The following is a 25,038-nucleotide window of genomic DNA, read 5'->3' on the forward strand; positions in this document are numbered from 1 at the left end:
CCGTTAATTTGTATTCCTTCAAATTTAGAAGAAAATTCAGAAATTGTATAGTTAACTGCCAGAGATCCAGCTCTGTAAGCAGGAGGTACAGTGGAAAACAGATGTACAGGAGTCACATTGTTGGGATGACATTCTTGCTCTGTCACTTGCTGTGTGACATAGGACAGATTGCTTAGTTTCTTTTTATTTAAAATGGAGATAGTATTACGTTATTTACAGGGTTGAATTTCAGTAAGATACTGCATGCAAAACACTTAAAGTGCAGTGCTTGGTACAAATATATTGCTTGGAATATGATAGAAAATACTTCTACTAGTAATATTCATCAGCAATAAAACAGTTGTTGTAATGGCTAAAACAGAGAAAGGATTCTAATTAAACAAAGTATTGGAGGATGGTGGCTCAAAGGAGTGTGGGTCAGCTTCCCCAAAGAGGTGACCCATGAAGGATGGATTGGAGGTTGTCAGAGTTGTCACACACAGAAAGAGAAAAAAGGAAGAAGAAAGTGAAAGATTGTCTTAGCAGTTCAGTATTGATTGGTTTTAGCAACTTTGAAGTTCCTTCTGAGTACACAAGTCATTCCTATCATCTACTGATGAAAGAAGACTCTAATCCCCCTCCACCACCCTTTCTTGCCCATGTCTTCCTGCAGAGCCTGGTGATCAATAGCCATCAGGGGACTTAGAGCCACTTCTCAATACTGATTGTCAGAGGCAATGGCGCTGACGCTGCTGTTGTTTCGTTGTGTGACCATGCCATTCTCCCCAGCTAGACTGTAAGCGATTCTCATACCCAAGCAGATTTCCATGGATATTTGTTTGATTAAATTAACAGGAATTAAAACCTTTCTGCCTGGAGTACCTCCAGTAGACGCCTCTTCTTCTTCTCATGAAAACTCCATTTCTTAACCTTCTCTGTTTTCCATTCTCTGGCCCTGGTCCACCTTCCAGTAAATCTCAAAGTGTACTTCCAGACTCGTTCTTTTCCTGAAAAACAGTCCTTGCTTAAAGGGATTCATTCTCCAATGAGAGAGATTCAGACGAACTCACTGCAATATATTTTGCTAAGCTCTACGAAAGGAAATAGAGAAGACAGATGGTTGACCTCCTTATATGATCTGGAGGAGATCTCTTGACTTTTAAGAGACTTAGTTTTTTATCCAGAATTTGGGGCCAATAGCATTGTGTCACAGGATGATTGTGTAGATCCAGTGAGACAAAGAACTGTCATGTGCTACCTGACATGCTTATTATGTCTGGGAATTGCTCAGGAAAAATAAGGGTGACCAGTAGACTCTTTTGTTCTTACAACTCCATTCTTTATCTTGGTGGGGGCTCGTCTGTATTATTAAGCCCTGACCTGATGTGACTGGTTATTTTTTCAAATGAGGTGTAACATATATAAGTTCTACCCTGTTAGATTGTACAAGTCTGTGCTTTTAGGGTATTCACAAGATTCTGTGACTGTCACTAATGTTTAATTCCAGAATACTTCCTTTAGCCCCCAAAGAAACCACATATTCATTAGCTGTCACCCCCTCCCCCTCATCCATGAGCCCCAGGTAGACACTTTCTGTTTCTCCAGGTTTGGGCTGGGAGATTCTTGAAGGGTCTTTCTGTCTGTCCCCCATCTTGAATGCTTGCAAATCATGAAGTTTTCCATATTTAGGTCCTTTAGACATTTCTCTCTCTCTCTTTTTTTAAAGATTTTATTTATTTATTCTTAGAGAGAGAGAGAGAAACAGAGAGAGAGAGAGAGGCAGAGACACAGGCAGAGGGAGAAGCAGGCTCCATGCAGGGAGCCCAAAGTGGGACTGGATCCCAGGTCTCCAGGACCACACCCTGGGCTGAAGGCGGCGCTAAACTGCTGAGCCACCCGGGCTGCCCCCTTTAGACGTTTTTTTAAAGATATACTCTGATTTGAAGATGACAAGATAAAAAGCAATGGGACAAGAAGGCAAGGACTCAGGTTGCAGACTGAACTCTGTCCTTTTCTTCCTGGATAACTTCTGGGCCTGTCTTGTGCGAGCCTCAGTTTCCACACTTAGATGACTGGTAATTGAATTTGAAAAACCACTCCCTCTCTGAATTATCATTTAGCTTAAACTCAGTGATTTTGAGTCTATGCGTGTTCATATTCATTGGTTTTCAACATGTGCTTGTTCTTAAAGTTTCTCCCTGCTTTCTGTTATCTACTGAGCTGGTGGTGTTTTCCTTTTAAAGTTTCAGTGTGCCATGTTGATGTCAAAATATGTAAGTATGTCATGTGTTGTGCACCCATGTATGAAACCGAGGCATTTTTGCAGGCAGCTGTCTTGTGAGGACCGATGAGATCATGCATGTAAATTAGCACAGGATTTGCACTTAGGGTTAGAGAGCAGTTCTTTGATAGGTGAATGATGGGCTCACCAGTTGGTGTTGGTAGACCAGTTGAACACTTGCCCAGATGCAACTTATTAAACCGGTTGTCCCATGTGATCCCAGTTCAAAGCTTTCCTGATCTTGGGATGGGCTCTCTGAGAGCTGCTTCCTTTCCCTCTTTGCCTTCTCTGACGTGCGGAACATGTCAGTGCGAAATTATAGATTTGGAAAAACAAATGCCATGAGAGGAGCAATTTACCTTATCCTGCTCTCTTCAAGTGGCATGGGAAATGAAAAACGTCCAAACTAAGACGAATTTAGTGGATACCAAAACCACCAGGCTATTGATTCTTAAAGCCAGACAGCACGGTTATGAATTGGGTGATAAAAATGGAAAGCATTTAGCTCGACTTCCAAGACGGGGACAGCTTTGTGTGTTATCACTGCGATTAGGCTCTCCTGACAGCCCCACAACTAATGAACTAGCACTCAGTAACTAGCCGGCTCACTTTATGTGCTGCATCTGTCTGACGTGTTGTGTGACTGAGCTACATGGGAATAACTTGATTTTTTTTTTAAATAGAAACTTGGATGCCTGAGATTTAATCTCTAACTTTAAAAGGTGGCAGGACTGCTAGCTGGAAGTTCTTACTGCAGTTAGGACAGTAAGGGGTTAGAAGCTGTGAATAGTTCTGCACCCTTGCAGAGGAGGGGTTTATAGCTCCTGATGGACATAAAACTGAACAAGCAGATGCCTTTTGGGTGTGAGGGATCAGTTATGGAATCTGCATTGATTGTCATTGGATCCTGAGGCCCAGAGAAGGTGAGTTTCCAGTCAAGTCACAGTGTAATTTGCTGGTTGAGCGGGACTAGATTTCCTGCAGCTTCGTTTCATGTCTTTCCTTCACATCATTTAGAAGGTTGAGGCCTGCGGTAGGTCCAGGCCATCCTGTCCTTCCTCCAGTGGCCTTGGGTCAGTTCTGCTGCTCTCTGACAGGTCTGACAGACCTCTCTCTGCAGACAGGATCCCTGACCATAGAGGACCAAAATGCCTCTTCCCAACTTTCTGCCTTCGTGGTGGTTTCTTTTCTTGACTTTTGTGTGATGGGGTGTGGTTAACTGTTACTAACTGAATTATATTCACCTTCCCTCCCAAATTCATATGCTAAAGTCTTAACCCCCAGTACTTGAGAATATATTCTTATTTGGGAATAGGGTCATTGCAGATATAATTAGTTAGAATGAGATCATCCTGGATTTGGTTGGGCCCTAATCAGGTGGTGTGATTGTTTCCTTATAGAAGGGGAAATTTAAGCCCAGATACACACACAGGGAGGATGCCACATGAAGTCTGGGCTTGTGCTGCCCTAAGCCAAAGGACCAGCAAAGGCTCAGGGAGGGGCCTCGGATGCGCCCTTCCTTAGTGCCTTCAGAGGGCGTATGCTGTGCTCATGCCACGATCTTGGACTTCTAGCTTCCAGAACTATGAGATGATATAGGTCCCGCAGTCCTAGGAAATGAATATAGCCACCCACCAAGCAGTTCATACTATAAAAGCACAATTAGTTATGAGAAGGGGAAAAGTAAGTAATAGATTGTACCTTCCTTCTTACCCTTTGCCACATTCTTTTTAATTTTCATAGGTAGGTACTTGTTGAATTAACTGGATATTGATTCATTCATTCATATTCACTCATCAATATTCATTGTATCGTTGCTCTGTGCCAGATAACATGCTGGGCACTCTTCTACCATGTCTCATCCTGCTTCTACCTAAGCTTATGTGTGTGATATGTGTGTCTGGCATTTAACCCACACTGAGCCATGATTTTCTCATCCCTATAGTGGACTATTGACACACAAATGTTAGACATCTTGAGTGTTGGGCACCTGGGTAGCTCAGTGTGTTGAATGTCTGACTCTTGGTTTTGGCTCAAGTCATGATCTCAAGGTCATGGAATCAAGCCCTGAATTGAGCTCCACACTCAGTGGGGAGTCTGCTTGAGATTCTCTCCCTTTCCCCTATATTTCTCTCTTCCCTGCTTGCGTGTGTGCTCACTCTCTCTAAATAAATATATAAATCTTAAAAAAAAAAAGTCTTGAGGGTCGAGGGGGATGAAAATGTGATCAAGTGTCCCGTAGATGCTAAATAGCTACTAATACATGAGCTCCCCAAGTACAAGATTCTAGAAATTTAAAATCATTAATAATAATAGGATTCCTTATGTGCATAGAGCAAAGGGATTTTGATGACCTTAGAAAAGTGATTCTTCTCAAAGAAGTACTGTACATGCACACTTATAGTGGCATGATTCAGAATTACCCAAAGATGGAAACAGCCTGAATGTCTATCAGCCCATCAGCTGATGAATGGATCAACAGTGTGTCCTTCTGTGCAGTGGAGTATTATCCAGCCATAAAAAGGAATGACATTGATACATGCAAGAACAGTGATTGAACCACAGAAACATATGCTGAGTGAAAGAAGCCAGATACAAAAGGCTGATATGGTTTCACTTATATGAAATATCCAGAATGGATGAATCCATAGAGACAGAAAACACAGTGGTGGTTGTTAGGGGCTCAAGGAGGGGAAAATGAGGAGTGACTGCTTAATTGTATGAGATTTTTTTGAGTAATGGAATTTTTTTGGAATTAGATCAAGGTGCGGTTGCACAATAATGAATGCAGTAGATGCCATTGAATTGGTATGTTGTTAAAATGGTTAATTTTAGGGGTGCCTGAGTGGCATAGTCAGTTAAGCATCTGACTGTTGGTTTTGGCTCAGGTCACGAACTCATGGTTGTGAGATCAAGCCCCGCACTGGGCTTACACTCAGTGTGGAGTCTGCTGGAGATTCTCTCTCCCTCTCCACTAGCCCCTCCCGCTTGTGCTTGCTTATACTCTCTCAAATAAATACATCTTTAAAAAAAGGTCAGTTTTATGTTTGAGAATCCTACCTCAGTAAAAAGAAAAAAAAAAGTCATTCTTCTTTAGTCACAAGGATATTTCTGTGGCCCTAGGCAGAGGAACACGGAACCAGGTCAGAATGTCACACTTTGGAGCCATCACACAGTATAGCTCAAATATTTCCAAATCGAGAGACATATCATCTTGCCTCTACTTTTCTGTCTGTCTGAAGGAGGAGTTTTCTTCATGACACTTTCCTTTTTGTGACTTTGGTGACACTGTGACTTGTCATTGCAGTTTCTGAGCAGGACTGGATCATGGGCCATCCCCAAGCCAATCCTGGGCAAAGGAGAACAGCATCGCTCCAGCTCTCTGAGACCGACCCTGACTAATCCTCTGCAGCTGGGGGCCCCATTCCTGAGCATTGTGCTGCCTCCCTGTCCTAGTCCACGAGGGCTGCTGGAACATAGCACCACAGGCCCGGTGGCTATATTGTAGTAAACAATATTTACTATAATATAATATAATAAATAAACAAACAACAGAAGTTTATTTCTCTCAATTCTGGAAGCTGGGAGTCTGGGAGTAGGCTGCTTGCATGGTCAGGTTTCGGTGAGGAGACTCTTCTAGGTTACAGACCGCTGGCTTCTTGTGTCTTCATATTATGGAAAGAGTCCCTTTTAATAAAGACATGAATCCCATTCATGGGCTCCACGCTTGTGACCTAAATTCCTCCCAAAAGCCCTACCTCCTAATACCTTCATATTGCAGATTAGGATTTCAACATACAAATTAGAGGGGAACACAAACATTCAGTCTATTGTACCCACATATGGACCACATCAGCATTGTGGTAAACAGAACGGTCCTCCAAACAAGGACATGGCTATTGGGATGGCCCCCAGTTGCGCTGGCCACCAGAAGCCTTCAGGTTGGCCTCTGGGATATGCTTTCTTCTTCGCCTATCCCAGAATTCACCTCGCTTGTAGAGATGTTGGTTTTCTTAACCACAGATGTTCTAATTCCTGCCCAGCAGCTCCCGACGGACTGTAGGATGAAGTCCAAGTTCTCCTTCACTTATCATTCAAGGCCATCCAGGCTCATTCCCCTCCACCCAGCCTCTTCCTTACCTGACTCTGGAAGGAATGGTTGGCTGCCATTCCCTGATTCCATGCATGCCCTTGTACTTTCCTGAGTGGCTCCTTCTGTTAGGGATGACTTCTGTTTCCTTACCATCCTTTTGAATTGTGCCATCCTCCCTTGGCTTAGCCCAGATGTTTCCCCCTGCAAGTCATGTTTCCCTGATTCTGTCTTGTGTCCTGATCATGGTGTCTTTGTCCCCTATGTTCTTAACAAGTCTGCTCAAGGGCAGGCACCCTGTTGTATCCTTCTTTTACCCTCTACCCTAAGCCCCGTGCCCAGAATAGAGTGTATGCCCTGTAAACATGTGCCAGGTGGAATGGGGATGAATGTTGAGGAATCAAGAGAAGGTAAAGAAGTAGCTACCTTCTTATCATTTGCCACAAGAGATATTTACATAAAATCTCCATAGGCCTTGAAACAGAGGGAAAATAGAGACTCTGCAAGTTAGACACATCCTCCTCCAGCAGTTGGGAAGGCTGGAGTGCATTTAGCAGTCTCCGCCCTTGATAAATGCTTATGCGTGTTTGCTTAAGCAGAATGGAAACGGGAAGCATGCCTGCTTAAATCATCCCTTTCTAGAGTGAAAAATCAAAAGAACGAAGACCAAAACACTCCAATGGGTAGCCTTCATGGATATGATTAAGCGCTGATTTAACATTCAGAACAAAAACATAAAAATCAGCCTTCTTGGAGCTGTAGTCTGACCCCAGGAAAAGTGTGTATCTTCAAGAAGGATCAATTTGCATTAAAGATCTGTTTGGCAATGCTTTGTTGAAAGAGGTTAATATCGTAAGTGGAAATTTCTGATTGCTTCTCGATTCTTTTCCTCTTCCTTGCTCCTCCACCTGTGTTATCCCAGAGAGAGCTCCGGGCTAGAAGTGATATTCATGCCACCCGCCTGTCAACATCTCTATGAAATTTGAGTTCCTGCCCTTGGAAAGCAGAATCTGGGTTGATTTAACAGGTTGGAAATTAAGGGCCTGGGATGCAGATCATCAGCTCACCCCCCACCTCCCCAGGTCGAGGGTGGTGGCTTTGGAGGAAGATGACCACAGTGAATGTGCAGTCTTGCCTGGGCCACTAGATGCTAGGAGCACCCCATTCTCTCCGGTCTTGACTATCAAAAATGTCTCTAGACATTGTCAAGTGTCCCTGGGGTGGGGGGCAAAATTACCCCCAATTGAGAACCACTGTCTTAGAGGCTCACCGTGCAGATAAGAAAGAGTTAGGCCAGGAGGAAGAAGCCACAGCAGGCAGAAAGGCAGGGAAATGTGAAGGACACAGTGTCCTTCATCCAGGTGCTGTCCTGCATCAGAAGGTATGACATGGGTGGGCTACGGGGCATGGAGCCCTTTAATGTCATGCTGAGGAAAACACATTGGATTTGAAGTCAGGAGTCTTTGGGTTAACAGCAGGTAACCACCTACTCTGTTCCCCAAGCTGTGTGACCTGAGTCACTCAACCTCCTGAGTCTTGGTGCCCTTACCTGTAAAGTGGAGGGGCACAGATTGATTATAAAGGCTGAGTGAGTTAAGACCAGGAGGATGTGTCGATCTGGTGCTGGGCATCCTCATTGATGATTACATGTTGTCTTCCTTCTTGAGAGCTCTCATGTCCAGTGAAATCTAGTTCTCTTTCCACTTCCATCTGGCTCATGCTGTCGTCTCTCCAGCCTGTGCAGAACTTCCTGGTTTCTCTGCTCCAATTCAGCCTCAGGCCTGTAGCCACACTTGCTTCCCCGAGACAGGGTGACATGAAGGCTCAGAAGATAACCTGTACTGCTCTGGGGTGCCTGGGGTGGGGTGGGGGGTCAGTTGGTGAAGTGTCTCCTTTGGCTCAGGTCATGATCCTGGGGTCCCGGGATCGAACCCTACGTTGGTCTCTGCTCAGTGGGGAGTCTGCTGCTCCCTATGTGCGCACTCTTTCTCTCTCTCTCAAATAAATAAACAAACAAACAATTTTAAAAAGAAGAAGAAAAAGAAGAAGACACCTGTACTGTTCCACACTGTGGCTCTGGAGCATGTATAACATGGCAAGTTCAGATTGAGTGGTGTGGTGTTCCTGTTAGGTACACTCTGGATTTTGAGACTCAGCCCCAGTAAAAGAATGTGCAAGAGCTCAGTTGTATTTTATATTGGTGACACGATAAAATGCTAGTATTTTTGACATGGTAGGTTAAATAAAATACATTATTAAGGTTAACTTCCCTTATTGCTTTTTGCCTTTTTTAAAGATGGCTATGGAAAACAGGATGAGTTTTATAAGAGTAGCTACAGTCTTGTCCAAGGAAGCATATGGTTTGGTTCTTCAGAAGAGAATCATTTCCTGGTGCAGTTTTGAGACCGAATTTGCTTCATGGGGCAGTTCCATTTTAAAGTACAGAAATGGCCCCTTAAAAGTAGTCACTCATTGGCTAACATGTTTAGCACAGTTTGTGTTTCCCCCTGTAGATGTTAGAATTTTTCCTGTTGAATACTACTTCCTTTACAGTATACGCCATCCTGAGACAGGAGCAGGGCATGGCCATATTTGTGAGATCTCTCCCCTCCTTAGTTATGGACTGAATGTGTTTTCCTAAAATCCATTTCTGGAAACCTAACCTTCAGTGTGCAGTGGTATTAGGAGGTGGGGCCTTTGGGAGGTGATTAGGTCATGAAGGTGGAGCCCTTATGAATGGGACTGGTGCCTTATAAAGGGGACCCCACGAGCTCCCTTGGATTTCCTGCCACGTGCAGATACGAGCAGCGTGCTCTCATCAGATGCTGAATCAGCTAGAACCTTGGTCTTGGCCTTCCTACCCTCCAGAACTGTGAGAAATAAACATTCGTTGTGTAAGCTGTCCAGTCTATGGTATTTTTCCAAAGCAGCCCAGATGGATTAAGATGTGTCCTCCTAACTACTTTGTGGGTGGCACAGCAAGGTCTTAGAATTTGATTGGTCAAGCAACTGAAATCCAAATAATTCATTTTTATGTTAATATTACCTCAGCATCTTACGTTGCTGTGTAATCATAGTTTGGAGATTATTTTGATCTCTCTCGATCCTTGCAGCAACCACTAGTGCTCGATATTGCCATGGGCTTTGTTTCGCAAAAAAGGATGGGAGTCTCTGAGATATCGAATAACTTGACAAGATCCTCTGGTCAATGGGCAGAGCTGATACTTGAACCCAAGACCTGACTCCCCATCCTCTGTAAATGCTGGGAGGCCCACCTGAAATGCAGACCATGCCTTGGAGCTTGCTGCCAACATAACAGAGACAAGATGGCGAAACTCTGTGGCTGCAGGTAGCATGTCCTAACTGCAGAGTTGTGTGAAATGTGTGATTGATGACTGGAGTGGGCGGTTGAGACCCTGGTGAGACCTCTGCCCTTGATCTAGCACAGCATGGTGGTTCTGAGAGTAAAAAGGACATGTTTCCCTGCAGCAAGAGGATTTGACTTCACAGTGGTATCAAGACAAACTAAGTTGGCAGAAATGGGCCCTCAGAGTCCTTTAGAACACAGCGAACTCCCAAGTCTCCGATGTTTGTTCCAAAGCACGTTGCATGTGGCTTTTACTCTCATAGTTCACATGATCAATTTTTAAACAGTGCCTCCAAGGCCAAATGCCATTCTCCGAATGAAGAAAGGAATTGGGAGCATCAGTTTGACAAGCCCAAGGATCATCTCCAGGAGGGACATGCTTTGGGCTCTGATGTGCTGAGAAGAGAGGGGGGAGGGAGCATCTTGGCGTCGGTCTCCAGGAGGGGTGCCCCAGATTCCAAGGGAGAGCCCCCCCCCACCTTGTGCTTTCTTCCTTGAGGAGCAGAGAAAGGAGAGAAGGTTACCAAAGTGAACTTGGCAAGTGACCTCAGATGTACCAAGGGGTCTCTGAGGGATTCACCACAGCCATAGGGACCTCCCTGAGGTGATGTGTGGATTCTCTTTGTCCTACTACAGACATTATAGAGTCAGGCAGCAAAATGGTAAGCTTTTGTGTAGAAAGGACTTATCCAAGCAATAGTAGAATGACTGCAAGGTATTGGGTGGTTGAGGCTGTCTGGCATGTTCGTTCACTTGCTTCTTCCCCATCCATTTATGGGATGCCTACTCTGTGCCTGGCTGTATGCTGAATGTAAAGCAGTCATGGTCTTTGCCCAAGGGGAGACTGAAATCTAGCGAGAAAAGCAACCATTAAATAAGTAATCCCTCAGATAATTGTATCGTTCCAAAGCTTGATGAGTACAGTGGAGGGAGAAGCCAGAATATGGTGACAGATGACACAAAGAAGAGGCATTTGGGGCATAAGGCTGACCGAGAAGACCTCTCTGAGTTGACTGCATTCAAGGCCTAGGCTTGAAGAATCAGAAGGACTTAGCCCAGCAAAAAGCAGAGTGATAAGCATTCCAGACAGAGGCAGCACATGTGCTAAGGCCCTGAGGGGCATTCAGGAAGTGAGAGGGGCAGTACGGCCAGAGGCAAGCAGAATGAAAGTGAGAGTGGCCAGAGGTGAGGACTGAGAGGCAGTTAGAGGTCAAGCCATGTAGATAGATCCTTACAGATACACCATAGAGTTTGGCATTTATTTTAAGAGCTATGGGGAAACATTGAATAATTTCCAGTGTGATCTGAGTTAGGAGGTGACTGCATTAGGTACAATGTGAGACGATGGTGGCTTGGATTTATATAATGGCAGTAAAACCGGAAAGAAGTGGGTGTTACCATTGGACAGAATACATGTTTTAGAGGTAAAAATGACAGGATTTGAGGATGGCCAGATTTGACAAGGTATGAGGGGTGAGTAAGGAATTGAGAATGGCTCCCAGGTATCTGGCTTGAGCTTTGATATAGATGATGGTGCTCTCTTAAGGAGGTGGAAAGCTCTGGAGAAGAGGAGATGAGGATGGGGGAAATTGGGAATGAGGTCTGAGGCACACATGGAAGGGGAAGATGATTGTACATTTGAGTCTGGAGGTCGGAGGCCAGAGCTAGAGATACAAATGTGGGAGGCATCAGCCTGGAGTCCATCTCACAGGACACTGGAATGGGGCGTCTCCCCTGGGGAGAGAAAACAAGGCGGATTCCACACTGCACCCTGGAACCCTCCTGGAGTCTGCCATTGGGAAAAGAAGAGGCTTGAGGAGAAAAGAAATGTTTGAAATAAACATCTCAGGTACTAGGAAAGTGAGTTTACTCACTTACCAGATCACTTACCAGAGATCGGTGGTAGCATCTCATAGCACTTGACTGCCCATTTGAAACCAGACGTGAGTAAATGGAACAAATCTGCCTGCTTGATAGTGCAGTTTCCTACCCCAACATCTGGCTTCCCAAGTACAGCGGTGGTGAACAAGTATGGTCATGCTCATCGAAATGAGTGGATTTTTCCAGGCTAGTACGATTGGAGCGAAGGAGGGCCAAGGGGAGGCATGCATGCTTGCAGGGGGAGGTTCTAAGAATGAATCATGGCCTCCATGCCAAATGAGAGAGAATATAAGGAAAATCTAGGCCTGGATGGGCAGTGATGAAGAAAGCTTGTGGACTGAGGTTCCAGAGGACAGTGAAGAATTTGTGTAATGGCAGCCTGGGAAGGCTAATGCTGATGTTTGAGATTTGGGAGGTTGTGCTGGTTTTGGTGACACCACGTCGTAGAAGGTAAATTTGGTCCATGTGAAGTGGCAGATATTTTGAACTGACCGTTTCTATCATGGAATCGAGGTGGTGAGGGGAAGAGCTTGTGGGGGAAACTGAGGTCTTCAGAGAATGAGAGGAGTAGCCAGGAGTTGCCAGATGACAGGGACAAGGATGGAGAGAATGATGGTGGGCCACAGAGGGACAGGGTGCTCCTAAGAAGGAGGGCCGGTAAGAGCTGGCAGAGAGCTGGAAGCCAGGAGGACAGAGGGCCCACTTCCCAGCCACTCGGTATTTGTGGGAGAGGTAGGGGGAAGGGTTATCCTTTGGGGAAAGCAGTGACCCTGGGACAGCTGTACTTTCACACAAGCATTGAGCTGGAATGGAGCCAAGGGAAGTTGAGGATAAAGAGGAATTTGCTGATGACCTAGTGAAAGTTCCCCAGGATTCCATAGCAGGGCTTGGGAGGAAGGTGTGGGCTGGCACTTGTCAGAGGGAGTAGTTTGCATAATGAATATCCAGGGAGGCTGCTGGCTGTCACTGACATATTCAGTCATTGATCCATTTAATAAATATTTCTTGATCTCCTCCTAAGTGCTAGATACTGTGCTAGCAACAAAGATAACAGCAGTGGCCAAAGTAGACAAAGTGCCTGCCCTTGAGGCCTTGTGCTCCGACTGGGGAGACAGCCCGGTCGTCACTTGTGTGTTCTTTTGCACAGAACTGATTTTCTCTTTTTTCAGGAAGCGCTGGAATTTGAGTCTCAGGGTTTCCAACAACTAAATCAGTGTCCTTAGCCCCTCTTGGTCTGTGAGGTGGGCATAATAATGCCTCGGTGGGAGGTGGTGGTGCCATTCAGTCATTCAAGTGTCTCTGTTGGGAGGTCAGGATGGGTCATCAGAGCCACCTCTAGTCCATTAGATGCTTCTGTTTAGTTAGAAAAAGGCACTTTTCCTTCTAGAAACTTTCCTTCCATTTATCAGGGACCTGTAGATAATAGATAATCGACAAAATCCAGGGATGCCTGGGGGGCTCAGTGGTTGAGCATCTGCCTTCAGCTCAGGTCTTGATCCCGGGGTCTTGGGATCCAGTCCCCCATCGGGCTCCCCTCAGGGAGCCTGCTTCTCCCTCTGCCTGTGTCTCTGCCTCACTCTGTGTCTCTCATGAATAAACAAATAAAATCTTAAAAAAAAAAACAGATAATCAAAGTCCAGGATGTGATGGATTCCCTAGGGCCCTGGAAGCCCCTGCAGGGGTGAGGTGAGGGAGGGGGTTCAGTTGGAGCAGTGGGAGGCCAGTCTTATTTATGAATAACCGATTAGTTACTCATTGTTTTAGTGGAACTGGCTTCTCAAACTGCGATGTGCACTCATATCCCCTGCGCTCTTGTTAAAATACAGATTTCAATCCATGGAGCTGGAGGCAGTGGGGGGGGGGGTGCGGGGGACTGGACAGACTGCATTTCTGGCAAGATAGGACCAGCCGCTGCCGCTGCCTCTGCTGGTGGTTCAGGGACCACATTGTGGATGAATATGGCGAAGTATATAAAGTGTCATCTTACTGCTGGTCTCAGGCAGAGGCTTCAAACGAACACTACAGGGCCTGGATCCTTTGCCCTTGAGGGGTTTTGGTGTAGTGAAGAGAGATTAATGCCAGGAAATGATTAGAAGACAGTCATGTGATCAGGAATGTGCTCCTGACAGGCTTTGGAGTTTAGAACAAAGGGAGGGAGCCTCTCCAGGTCTGGACTTGCAGGGAGATGTTCCATGGAAGCAGCAAGAACTTGAAATTCCTCCAGAGGTCCTGCAGAAGTCCTGCAGAGGAGGAGAGACTGGCAGGGTATTGCAGCGCTGTGAGAGGCTTGGGTGAAGGCATGAGGTGGGGATATAACACTCGCCCTAGTACAGATAATGATAGAACAAAGCTAATGTCTCTGAAGGGTCTGTCTGCTGTAGGACCTGTACTAGGAGCTCAGGGAGGGCCAGCCCTGTGCCCTCTCAGGAACTGGGACAGCATCTTGCAAGAAAGGTTCACTTGGGACTCAGACAACAATATGGGACCAGCGGGATTCATCCAATCTTATAGTTACAGTCGGTGACTTGAATCTGTTACCTGCCCATTGGATCAGTTTGGGCTCCTGAGTGATTGTGAATAGTTTTGGCCATTGGGTTCCTTAGACTTTCTGTTTGCTTCTTTTAGAGATTTCTTAGATTGTTCATTCCCTCTTCACGTGCAATATTATTAGGCAACTCACACATCTTGAACACCCGTGAAAATTCATTTCTAATGATGCTGATTAAAAGACAACCCCTTGGGGCAACTGGCTGGCCCAGCTGGTAGAGCACGTGACTCTTGATCTCGGGGTTGTGAGTTCAGTCCCTACATTGGGCGTAGGAGCCTACTTAAAAATAAATAAATAAATAAAAGATAACCTCCAGTGTTGATCAGATCTGTATTTGGAATATGAGCTTCTGATAATCTTTCAAGTGGTAGCCACCCATCCCTGGAGGCTGTATTACCAATGAGGATCCTACAGATCTTAAATCACCACACCTTGCACACAAAGTAAAACTAACATGTATATTCTTCGCTGTCTGCACTCAGGTCTTTTGAATCACATGCAATATAACAAGACATGGCAAATTTTAAAATATTTTTAAGTTATAAAAACATATTTTTTTGGATAAAATTTGGAAAAAATACGTATTCATATATGTTTAAATTATCCACATCCTCTACTTACAGATAACCTATAAGTTTTATGCCTTTTTTCATATAGTTATATAGTATTTATACACATGTATGCAGTGTGTTACATTTTACGTTCAGCTATGAATGCTGCTTTTGTGGCTTTAATAGATCATAATTTTTCTTGCTCATGCAATGGTTTACATATGTGTGAATTTCACTGGTTAAGACGGATGGGAGAATACAGAGTAATAGATGTTTAGGAGGAGAAATTGACCAGTTTGGCCAAGGGATTGGGTGTTGGGTTTGAGGCAGGGACATTTTTGAGGTGACTGTTGGTGCCACCTCTTTTCCAAGGAGTCTGTCTCCCTCTGAGCAGGCAAAAGCAGGTTCCAGGCTGCTTTTTTCCCAATAATCCATCAACATTTGCACGTGTGTGGGAGGTAATTTCCAACCCACCCTTGGTTCCGTCCTTCCTTCCTTCTTGTGTTGATTCCTGTATTGACTTCCTGGAGTAACTTCTGATATAAATTGAGATTTTTCTTTAAAATGTGTTTTTAGTGCATGGAGGTGTCATTTAAAAGTCAAATCCATGAAGGAATATTTTTTACCTGCTGGGTTTAATTTCAGATGCCAGTGTTATCATAAAATGCAAACCACCCTAGATTGTTTTAAAACTTTGGGACAAATTGTGCCCGTTGAAATTAACTTTTGCAGATGGAGCAAGGAGAGGAGGAAAATAAGTGTTTTAAAGAGTTTTTAAAAAATGCTTTTAAATATTAATGTTGCTTGAGTTCAGCTCTGTATATATTCCTATAATCCTCTGAAGTCCAAATTCACCTATAACTTTCCAGTTTTTGTTGCGCCCATTGTACTTTTTTTTTCTTTCTTTGAATGATAGCAAACAGTGGTGATATATTTAACCCTTGGAAGAAAATAATCAGAAGATTCAGTATAAAGTATTGAGGTTAGATGAGAAGGAAAATGATCCCTGGCAAAGGTAGTTAGAATCAATCAGTTCCTTAGGGAGAGGAGAGCCTGAGGTGTCTCTGCCTTAGGTACATGTAACCTTTGGCCAGCTGACCTTCCTAGGTCTGTTTCTCATCCATTAAATGAGGTTGAAAACTAGTTCCTATCTCATAGGTTATTTTGAGAATTAAACAGAAGGCACAGAAAAGATCTTGAGACATGATCTGTGTTGCTTACTGCTAGTTGTCATTGCTACTATTATTATAAGGGCCATTCTTTAAAAAGATTTTATTTATTTATTTGAGAGAGAGCACAAGCAGGGGGAGGGGCGGAGGGAGAGGGAGGAGCAGGCTCGCCAGCTGAGCAGGGAGCCTGACAATGGGACTTGACCCAAGGACCCCAAGGGCCCCGAGATGGTGACCTGAGCTGAAAGCAGATGCCTAACTGAGCCCCCCAGGTGCCCCTCTAAGGGCCCTTTTAACATGATGGTATCTCCTAAAGGAGATTTGAGGAGGGTGCTTCAGGTTGAGATCACCCATTTGGCAGTGACAGCCAGTGCATACTTGTTGGGATCTGTTTTTTCAAGAAGTGGCTGCTCATTGGCTCTCAGGAAGAGGTGGGGCCCCCTGCCATGTGCTCCATCCATCTTTGCTCAACACTTATTCAAGAGTTCTCTCATTTAAGACTCCCAACAGAGAGGGCATTGCTTCAAGAGGAGGGCAATGAAGCTTACCCAGTGATGGGGGGTTGCCAGTGCCATGGCTAGTCACGTGTGGAACTGGATTTGAATCCAGAGCTAACTGCATAACCTCTTGTCCCCAACAAGTTTTTCCTGTGAGATTGGCCAGTGTCGGAGCGATCCTCATTCATAGTGACTCACAGAGTTTGTGTGGAGGGTTTGTTGCCCATGCTTCAGAATGAAAACTTTCCATGGGGGACTTTTTTTTTCAAATCCACATTCTTTGAAGCGATTTTGATGTTTTGGTTTTACCTTGTAGTCTATACCTTCCAGCCCTGTGGTCATTCATCTGTTTCAGAGGAGGGCCATTTAGAAAATCGTGTCAGGGTGGGTATAGAAGAAAGCCTGGTGTTGACAGTTGAGATTGGCTCCATTAGGTGTTCATTGCTAGCAACTTGCTGAACACAGACTCCTGAAGCTGGGGAGGGCGCTTTTGGTTAGAATCTGATTCCATTTATTCGTTCAGTAGACAGTGATTATCTAGCCTGCAGGTGACAGCAGGATGCTCAGGCTTAGGGAAAGCAAGGTGAGTGGACAGGGTGTCGCTCTCTCGGGAACTGCAAGGCTGATGGGGAGGGCAGACATTCAAGACCAAGACCACATCATGTGGGGTTTAAGGCTCATGGCAGAGAGAAAGACATAGTGTGAGAATACCCAAGGGGACACCCACACCAGCTTTTTCATGGACGTCTGTTCTTTGGGGCTGGGAAGCCTGCAGTGGCTGGTTCTGCTCTGGGAGGCTCCCAACACGGGGACTCCTCGCTCCTTCTGCAGCCAGTGTGACATCAGTGCAAGGAGAGAGGTGGAGACAGATGGCATGGCCTCTTGGTTTATAAATTCCTCTATAAGGCACATGACCTGCAGTCAGATATGCAGGTGAGGGGTCATGGCCTGTACTCTGCCTGCGTTGACCTTCTCCCTCTTCTTTGAACATGTCTCAGCAAGTCTGTGTAACCTGAGGCCTGGCTTTCTGCAGGCTTGTAACGGGTTATCTGTGTTCCTCTGCTTTTTCTGCACATTTTAATCATTTCCGTGCTTTTCTGGACATCTTTTTCCATTTTGAAGGCAGAAGCGATTAAGATAGTCCTTGATGAGTGTTTTCAGGTCATGAGCTGTGATGGGGATGTGGTCCCCTGCAGATGGTGTTGTGGCCGGTTTGGTGTCCTCTCCTCTGAGTGTGCAGACCCTCAGCCGTCAGTGCCTTGCACAGCTCTCCATCCCCCTCGTCTGGGACTTGGGAACTGTTCTGCTACCTTGACTGCACATGGGATAGCCGGCGACTTCATCTGTTGTTCCTCTAAGGTCCATGCCCGTCTCATTCGTTGCAGTCTTAGAGCTCCTGTGCATGTTTCATTTCGGCCTCTCTTGTTAGACTATGTCTCCCAAGCCAACCTGTGTTCTGGTCGTTTTTGGAAATGTGGCACCTGGTCAGTGCTTGGTATCTACAAGGTGCCAACTAAGTGCATTGTTAGTAAGTATGTTAGTTCAGGCTTTCGGCTAATCTGTACTGTAAAATACGTGTGTGTGTGTGCACAAGGGAAGGAGGGAGTCATAGTTTTTAATCATCTTTTATTTATTTACATTTTAAAGAGCTGTCTCTGTTTTGAGAGACTGGAAGACTGCAGAATTGTCTCTGGGATGGAAGGTTAGCAAGAAGTCATGCACAAGCCACATTTCAGGATCTCGGGGCTATCGCTCCTCTGCAATTTGTATCCATCTACAGTGCTGAGAACTCAGCCCTTCCTCTCTGCTCTTCCTTTCAGAAAGTATTATGAAGGAGTCCGAGGACCCCGTGCTCCGGGCAGAGAAGCGGCGCTGGGATTAGGGGTTGCCACTTCTGAGAGGATGCTGGGAATCTGCAGAGGGAGACGGAAATTCCTGGCTGCCTCACTGACTGTTCTCTGCATCCCAGCCATCACCTGGCTTTACCTGTTTGCCGGGAGCTTTGAAGGTAAGAAGGTGGCTTCCTTACAGGGAGAGGGGAGGAGGGAAGCAAAAGGTCCCTGGCTCTCCCAGAGTCCTGGGAAGCCCCTCCAGGCTGTCCGGTCCCAAGCTGTCACTTCATGGAGCAGGAGGCACATGGGCAAGGGGCCAGACTTGCCCAGGTTTACACAGGCAGCAGGACCGAGTCCAGAGTGAGGAGGACAAAATAAAAGCAAAAGCAAAATGAAGTGCACCTGAATGCAGTGAAATGGTTGGGGGGCGGGGGGCGGGGAGTGACACAAGTGTCAGAAACCAGCTCTGCGAGTTGATCATTGTGTCCATAGGGGGTGAAAGGTTTGGGCCCTGGAGGGATGACATAACTACTCATGGAGCCAGATGTTTCATTCATTCTTCGGTCTGTTCATTCATTCACACATTTCACATGTTGTTGTTACTGCTGCTGCTGCTCGTGTTGAGCATCCACGCTGACCAGGTGCTGGGGAGGCGGTGATCAGTGCGCAGTGCACAGTGGACGTGCGCAGTGCGGTGGAGACGCGCCTGTGTCCGGGCCCGGCCAGCCCAGCGCGCCGTGGGAGGCGGCTGTGGGACGCCGTGGCTGGCTGGCCGTAGGACACGATCGGTCACACTGGCCGAGGAGACGAGTGCCGCAGAAGAGCTGCCTTCCCCAAACAAATAAAAACAAATGCCAATCCCTGTCACTTTCCAGAAATCAGTAGAGAAGACAAACCCCGCCGTTCCTGCAGCCTGCAGTTCTGAGTGCAGCGCGGCGTTGCACTGTCAGAGGTGGTTTCCTGAGCTTCAGGGGGGAGGGGATGGCACCATTGAGGAGGACCCTTCCTTTATATTTACCCCCACGGTTGAGTTCCAAAAACATCTTAGGTGAAAATCTGTCTCAAGGAAGTCACTAGTGTGTTCTTTTCCTTCCAAGACTTTATTTATTCATTTTTTTTGTGTGGGGGGGGGAGTGAGAGGAGGGGCAGAGGGGGAGGGAGAGGGACAAGCAGACTCTATGCTGAGTGTGGAGCCTGACGTGGGGCTCGACGCCACAACCCTGAAACCATGACGTGAGCTGAAATCAAGAGTCGGATGCTCAACTGACTGAACCACCTAGGTGCCCCTACCCTCTTTATTTTCAAAGATTTTATTCATTTTTAGAGGAAAGAGTCACTATTGTGTGTTTAAACATTTCCTTTATGCATGATTTTTATTGACACCTCAAGGCTGCCTTTTAATTAGGAGTTCCACCTCACTCTCTGAGATTTACTCGACTGAATATGATCGAGGTGGCACCATGTGCCTGCAGTGCAGGGGAGGGCCCAGTGCCACACCCATCCCTTCCCTGTCCCACATGTCCCTGGACTGGAGGAGCTCCTGTCTGAGCAGCTCAATGGGGTAAATTATGTCACAGCAGTGGATGATTAGGTTTTGGCAAAGAGATCAGAGGGAGGAAGGGGAGTTGCTGTTGATCCTAGAAGAGACAGAAGGAAGCATTGTGCCAGAGATGTTGGAAGAGCCCTTGTAAAAGAAGGCTGAGAACACGCCGTGCTGGTCCAGGGTTAGTACATCAAAGTGCTGACTTTGCCAGTATAACTGGACCCAGTAATGATACTTATAGTGTAATAATAATAATAATAACAGTAAAGGGGATGATTATATTTCAGGCATTTCTGCGGCCAGGTGTTATTGCAAGGATGTTGCACATGTTGATTGTTTCTCCGTCATAACCCCTAATAGTAGGTACAGAAGAGGAGGACAAGGCAGGAGTCCTTCAGTGATCTGTCCAGGGCCCCAGAGCCAGTCAGGATGGGCCTGGGTTATTGGATTTGAGATCTGGGGTTTCTAACTACAATACCATGGTGTAGATTGGGACCTCAGTGAGGTAGAAGACTTTGGCAAGGGGTTTGTCAAGGTGTCACCTGCCCTTTCTGAGTGCCTGCGAGGGAAATTGCAGAATTTTGATTTGCAGTCATTGTCGGAAACCCAACCCCAAATGATTTTGGCAATAAGGGAACTTAGGGGGTAACAAAACCAGTAAGTTCAAAGGTAGGGGGTGCTTTAGGCAGGGTCGGATCCAGGGGCTCAGGTGATATTTTTGCAGCTCAGTCTCCCTCCTTCCCTTTGCTCTACTTTTCTCTGCCTTGGTTTCTTTCAGGGCAGTTTTATGTACACAGAGGAAGCTTTAGCTTACAATTTAACCTCACCAGTGCCTGTAGAAAAGAGTTCTTCCTCCCCCTAATTCTGCAATATGCCTCTGATTAGATTGCCCCTGGTCAGTTGTGGTCCAGAGACCAATCACTGTGGTTGGGGGAGGCTGGTGAGGCCAGCTCTGTACCCTCTGCTTCATTTTCATCATAGGGTAGAGAGGAGTTCCCTGACACATGTGGAGTCAGAATGGGGGAAGCGTGGCCCCCAAAGGTAAGTGGTGCAAAGAGGAGACTGGGAGTTGATCTGCGATATGGAGAATTCATAATGAGCTGTGCTTCGTGATAGGTTGATGTCAGCTGGAAGTCTACCTTCCAGCATCATGCTATCTGTGCCCACCCTGGCTGATGGAGTGATGATGATCCTCAACTTTGAATGATTTTATTAGCCTGGCAAGTAGATGATGGGAAACAGGGAGGATTAAGGAAATAATACTCTGAGGTGAACTGTGGAGACTGGTGTAGGTGCCCTGTTTATCAACATGATGCTTAATCATAAGCCCTCCCCTGGGGACTGAATCACAATCTGCATTAAACGGGGCCTAGATGATGGGAGCACATTAACAAACATTCTTGCTAGGATGACAAACATTATAGGTGTGTTTTACGGGGTATCAATCTGTAGCTGGACCACAGCATTTATTTCTGGGTGTCACAGTTTAAGAACAATCTAGACACGTCAGCACATCAAGGAGAATCTAGGTGAGTGACAGTGCCAATTCAAACCTTGTTACATACACAGTGGTGGAAGGAATGGGGGCTCTTTACCTTGGAGAAGCCGAAACTCCAGGTGTACATGATCAGCTTCAGCAAGCAGTCAAGGGGCTGTCACCCGAAAGAGAGATGGCCCCAGAATATATGGAGGGACATGGCAGGTAGCCAGCTGTCAAGCTCATCATAGTAAAGGATCACTCTGTCCAAGGCTGGAGTGAGCTGCCCTGAGAGGCAGTAAAACACCTAATGTGAGAGGTGTGTACACGGGAGTGCGGTGAGTGGGCGGGCGGCAACTCGGCATCAGGGGTAGGTGGACAGGATGACCTGCCTGACCTATCCTGACCCAGAGATCCTGAGACTCTAGGAAAGACGGTCTTTACTGGGAGACAAAGGGTACCTCCTTGCAGCCCCTGCCAGTTTACAGCAGACATCAGTGCATTTCCAAAAGAGCCCATGGAGACATTCTTTTCTCTGTAGTTAAACATAACAACTTTGCAATCCATTTATTGACACCCTTGAGTTTTCTGTTTCAATGCAGGTGGAGCCATAAATAAAGGACAGGGTTGCTGCCTGCATTCATGAAAATGCGATTTATACTTTATGCGAGTTTATTTATTTTCCAACCCTGTTTAATTTCAGTGGATCTCCTGGAGATACCGATGCCCTCAGCATAATGTTTTGAAGTTAAATGACACACAGGTGCAAGATGCATCCAGAGTGCACTAGAAGGGGGCGGAGAGTGGTCTCAGGCACCAAAACCAGCTGAGCCAGAGAAGCTGGGTGATTGGGTGTATGGTCACTGCTCTTTCTAGGCCTTCATCTCCTGCTGCATGAAATGACATAAAACTGAAGGTCACCTATGGGGGGCTGTTGGGGCATTGACATTCTAGAACTTTCCTAAGCATCTGATGTGCATGAATTGGAAATGACCAGAATCTGCCCCAGTGAATGGGAAGTGTGTCTGGAAGAGGGAATCGGCTTCCTGTGATTTGCTCCAGAGTGTGGATCCAGGATCAATGTGTAAGAGTTATGGGGAGGCAGGTGTTGTTTTAATATAAGAAGGAACTTGTGTTGTAATAATTAGATTTGCCAGGTGTTGGAGGCCACCATCTGGGAAAGCAGGTGATGAGATCCCCATTCTCAGAGCTGTTTGTCAAAGGCCAAGTGACCGTTGGTTCAGGATGCTACTCAGGGGATGGTTTTGCTGGTCCTTCATCTGCCCGCCACGGCCCCGTTCCTAAACCCTAATTCCTTCGTTTCTTCTCCAATAGCATCTCAATGACCATTCCCAGTCACCCATCCTTCATGCTCAAAGCAGCATATCTTCACTTCCTTCTTCTTTCCCTGTAGCCCGTGCTTGCCACTTCCTGTTGAACCTGTCTGTGGCCTCTTGTGGCCACGTCTTTGCTTTCTGCCTCTCACCACTGAGTGACCGTGACCCTGAACCAGCCAGTCATGCTCCTCCTGTGTGGCCATGACTGGTGCAACCTCCCGTGGCCTCACACCTGCCCTCCACCCCCCGGAGAGCAGTGGAGCCGGGCTCAGCCACCCTGCCACTCTGTCCCTCTTCTGCTGCGCTGCCTCCATCCCCTAGCGTCCCCTCCCCAGCCTCCTGGACTCCCTTTGGGTGCGGTGCGCTGTCTGGTGGCCACTGGCCTTCCCAGGTGCTGTTCCTTTTCCCTGGGACACCGCTACACTTCTTTGCTGGGCTGACTTCGACCCTTGGGGCTCAGCTGAGCCCGATGGCACCTCACCTCTAGCTAGGTTGGCTTCCTCTGCTGCTGTCTCCAAACTCTATATACTGTCCTTTCTTCACACCTGCTTTACTTTTATTGTTTCTCCTAATACCGTCTTCACAAGTGAGCACAAGCATCAGGAAGGAAGGGAGGGAGTGGTTCTGCTCCCCCTCCCATCCCTAGGGGAGCCAGGAGAACTGGTTGTTGAATGAGTGAATGAGTGAAGAATGCCCTCTTCTGGATTTGAGTGCTGACAATGCTCACCATTGCCTCCTGGGTTCTCTCCAGACTCCTGGTTGTGGTTTGGGGTCTTTCACAGGCACTTTCCCTTAGCCTCTGATTTCCGTCAGAGGCTAAGGCAGGCCTTACTTCTCACTCAGGCAGACCCCCTTCTGTTTTCCTACTTCTGTGTTTTTGCTCTTTGTTTCTTCTGCCCAGAATACGGTTCTCTGGTTTTGCACCACCCTTCCTCCCAGCCAGCATCTTCAGTGCCCATGTTCAGCATGTGATCCCATGTGGAAGCTTCTGTGACGGCACTCATCAAGGGGTATTTTGCTTGTTTGGTGTCTTTCTAGCACTTGCTTTTGAGTTTTGTGAGACAGGGGACTGTTTTACTCATCTTTACAGTTTCAGAGTCTGGGCATCACCCTTAGTGGGTCCTGAGTGTGAATGTAGACTGGGAAGGAGTCTGGATGTTGAAGGAAGCAGGAACCACTGGTCTCTTCTGGGGCTCTGAGCACCTGTGATTTTGAGACTATGGCTCAGAATATGGCTCCAGGAGCCTCACCTCCCTTTTGGATGTGATGTTAGTTCTGGGACTTGAGGAATTCTGCTTAAACACACATTTATTTGAATTTATTTTATTTTTTTAAAAAGATGTTATTTATTTATAAGAGAGAAAGCAGGCGAGCAAACAACAATGAGAGAGCCAGCACAGAGGGAGAGGGAGAAATAGGCTCCCCCCTGAGCAGAGAGCCTGATTCAGGACTGCATCCCAGGACCCTGGGGTCACGACCTGAGCTGAAGGCAGACACCTAACCGACTAAGCCACCCAGGCACCCATTTTTTTTTAAGGTTTTATTTATTGAGAGAGTGGGGGAAGGCACAGAGGGGGAGGGAGACTTCCCTATTGAGCAGGAAGTCTGACTCAGGGCTCAATCCCAGGACCTTGAGATCTGACCTAAGCCAAAGGCAAATGCTTAACTAACTGAGCCACCCAGATGCCCCTGGTGTTTTGTTTTTAAAAAAAAATATATTTATTTACTTATTTGAGAGGGAGTGAGAGTACAAGGAGTGGGGCAGAAGGAGAGGCACTCCCCGCAGAGCAGGGAGCCTGATGTGAGGCTCCATCCCAGGACCCCGGGATCATGACCTGAGCTAAAGGCAGACACTTAACTGACTGAGCCACCCAGGCTCCCTGCTCCATTTGAATTTAGATCATGCTGATTATTTTCTTCCAGAGTCACCTCGTCTCGTGGGTATGTGAGTTTTACTTCCCGGGTGTGGTTCTTTCTCCTCTGCCCATCGAGGAGATGGTGTTCAGCTGTTACTGAATTCCCAGCATGTGGGAAAAGCTTGCTTTTCAGCCATTCAGAAGATTGTTCACACATGCTGCCCTCTGACAATTTATAACCAGCTCCATGCAGACGCGTGGTGCAGAAGCTTTCTATGGTCAGGGAAGCAGGCCGATGCAGGTGTGCGTGTTATTTGACAGCACGTGTTCTTCGGAGGATGCAAAGTCCTGAACATTTAAAACCCATGTCATGGGCGGCCCTGGTGGTGCAGCGGTTTAGCGCTGCCTGCAGCCCGGGGTGTGATCCTGGAGACCCGGGATCGAGTCCCATATCGGGTTCCCTGCATGGAGCCTGCTTCTCCCTCTGCCTCTCTCTCTCTGTGTCTCAATAAATAAATAAAATCTTAAAAAAAAATAAAACCCATGTCATGAGCAGGCACAGGATATTGATTTTTGGACTGATTTCAGCCCGCACCCACGTTATTTAGTTCACTGTTCATGCCGTCCTTA

At 46.5% G+C, this 25,038-nt stretch overlaps 1 protein-coding gene across 4 annotated transcripts in view; it reads left to right on the plus strand.

Annotated features, from left to right (window-relative positions):
* The window catches only part of LARGE1 (LARGE xylosyl- and glucuronyltransferase 1), a 525,183-nt gene that overhangs the window by 120,939 nt on the left and 379,206 nt on the right, over positions 1-25,038 (plus strand). For all 4 annotated transcript variants that reach the window (XM_055328305.1, XM_055328304.1, XM_055328306.1 and 1 more), the window contains exon 2: positions 18,184-18,371. In XM_055328305.1, coding sequence (XP_055184280.1) covers positions 18,266-18,371 — 106 coding nt within the window. In that variant the 5' untranslated portion in view covers positions 18,184-18,265. The remainder of the gene's footprint in view (positions 1-18,183; positions 18,372-25,038) is intronic.

This window comes from Nyctereutes procyonoides, unplaced genomic scaffold (genome assembly GCF_905146905.1).
Source record: "Nyctereutes procyonoides isolate TBG_1078 unplaced genomic scaffold, NYPRO_anot_genome, whole genome shotgun sequence".
Taxonomy (NCBI): domain Eukaryota; kingdom Metazoa; phylum Chordata; class Mammalia; order Carnivora; family Canidae; genus Nyctereutes; species Nyctereutes procyonoides.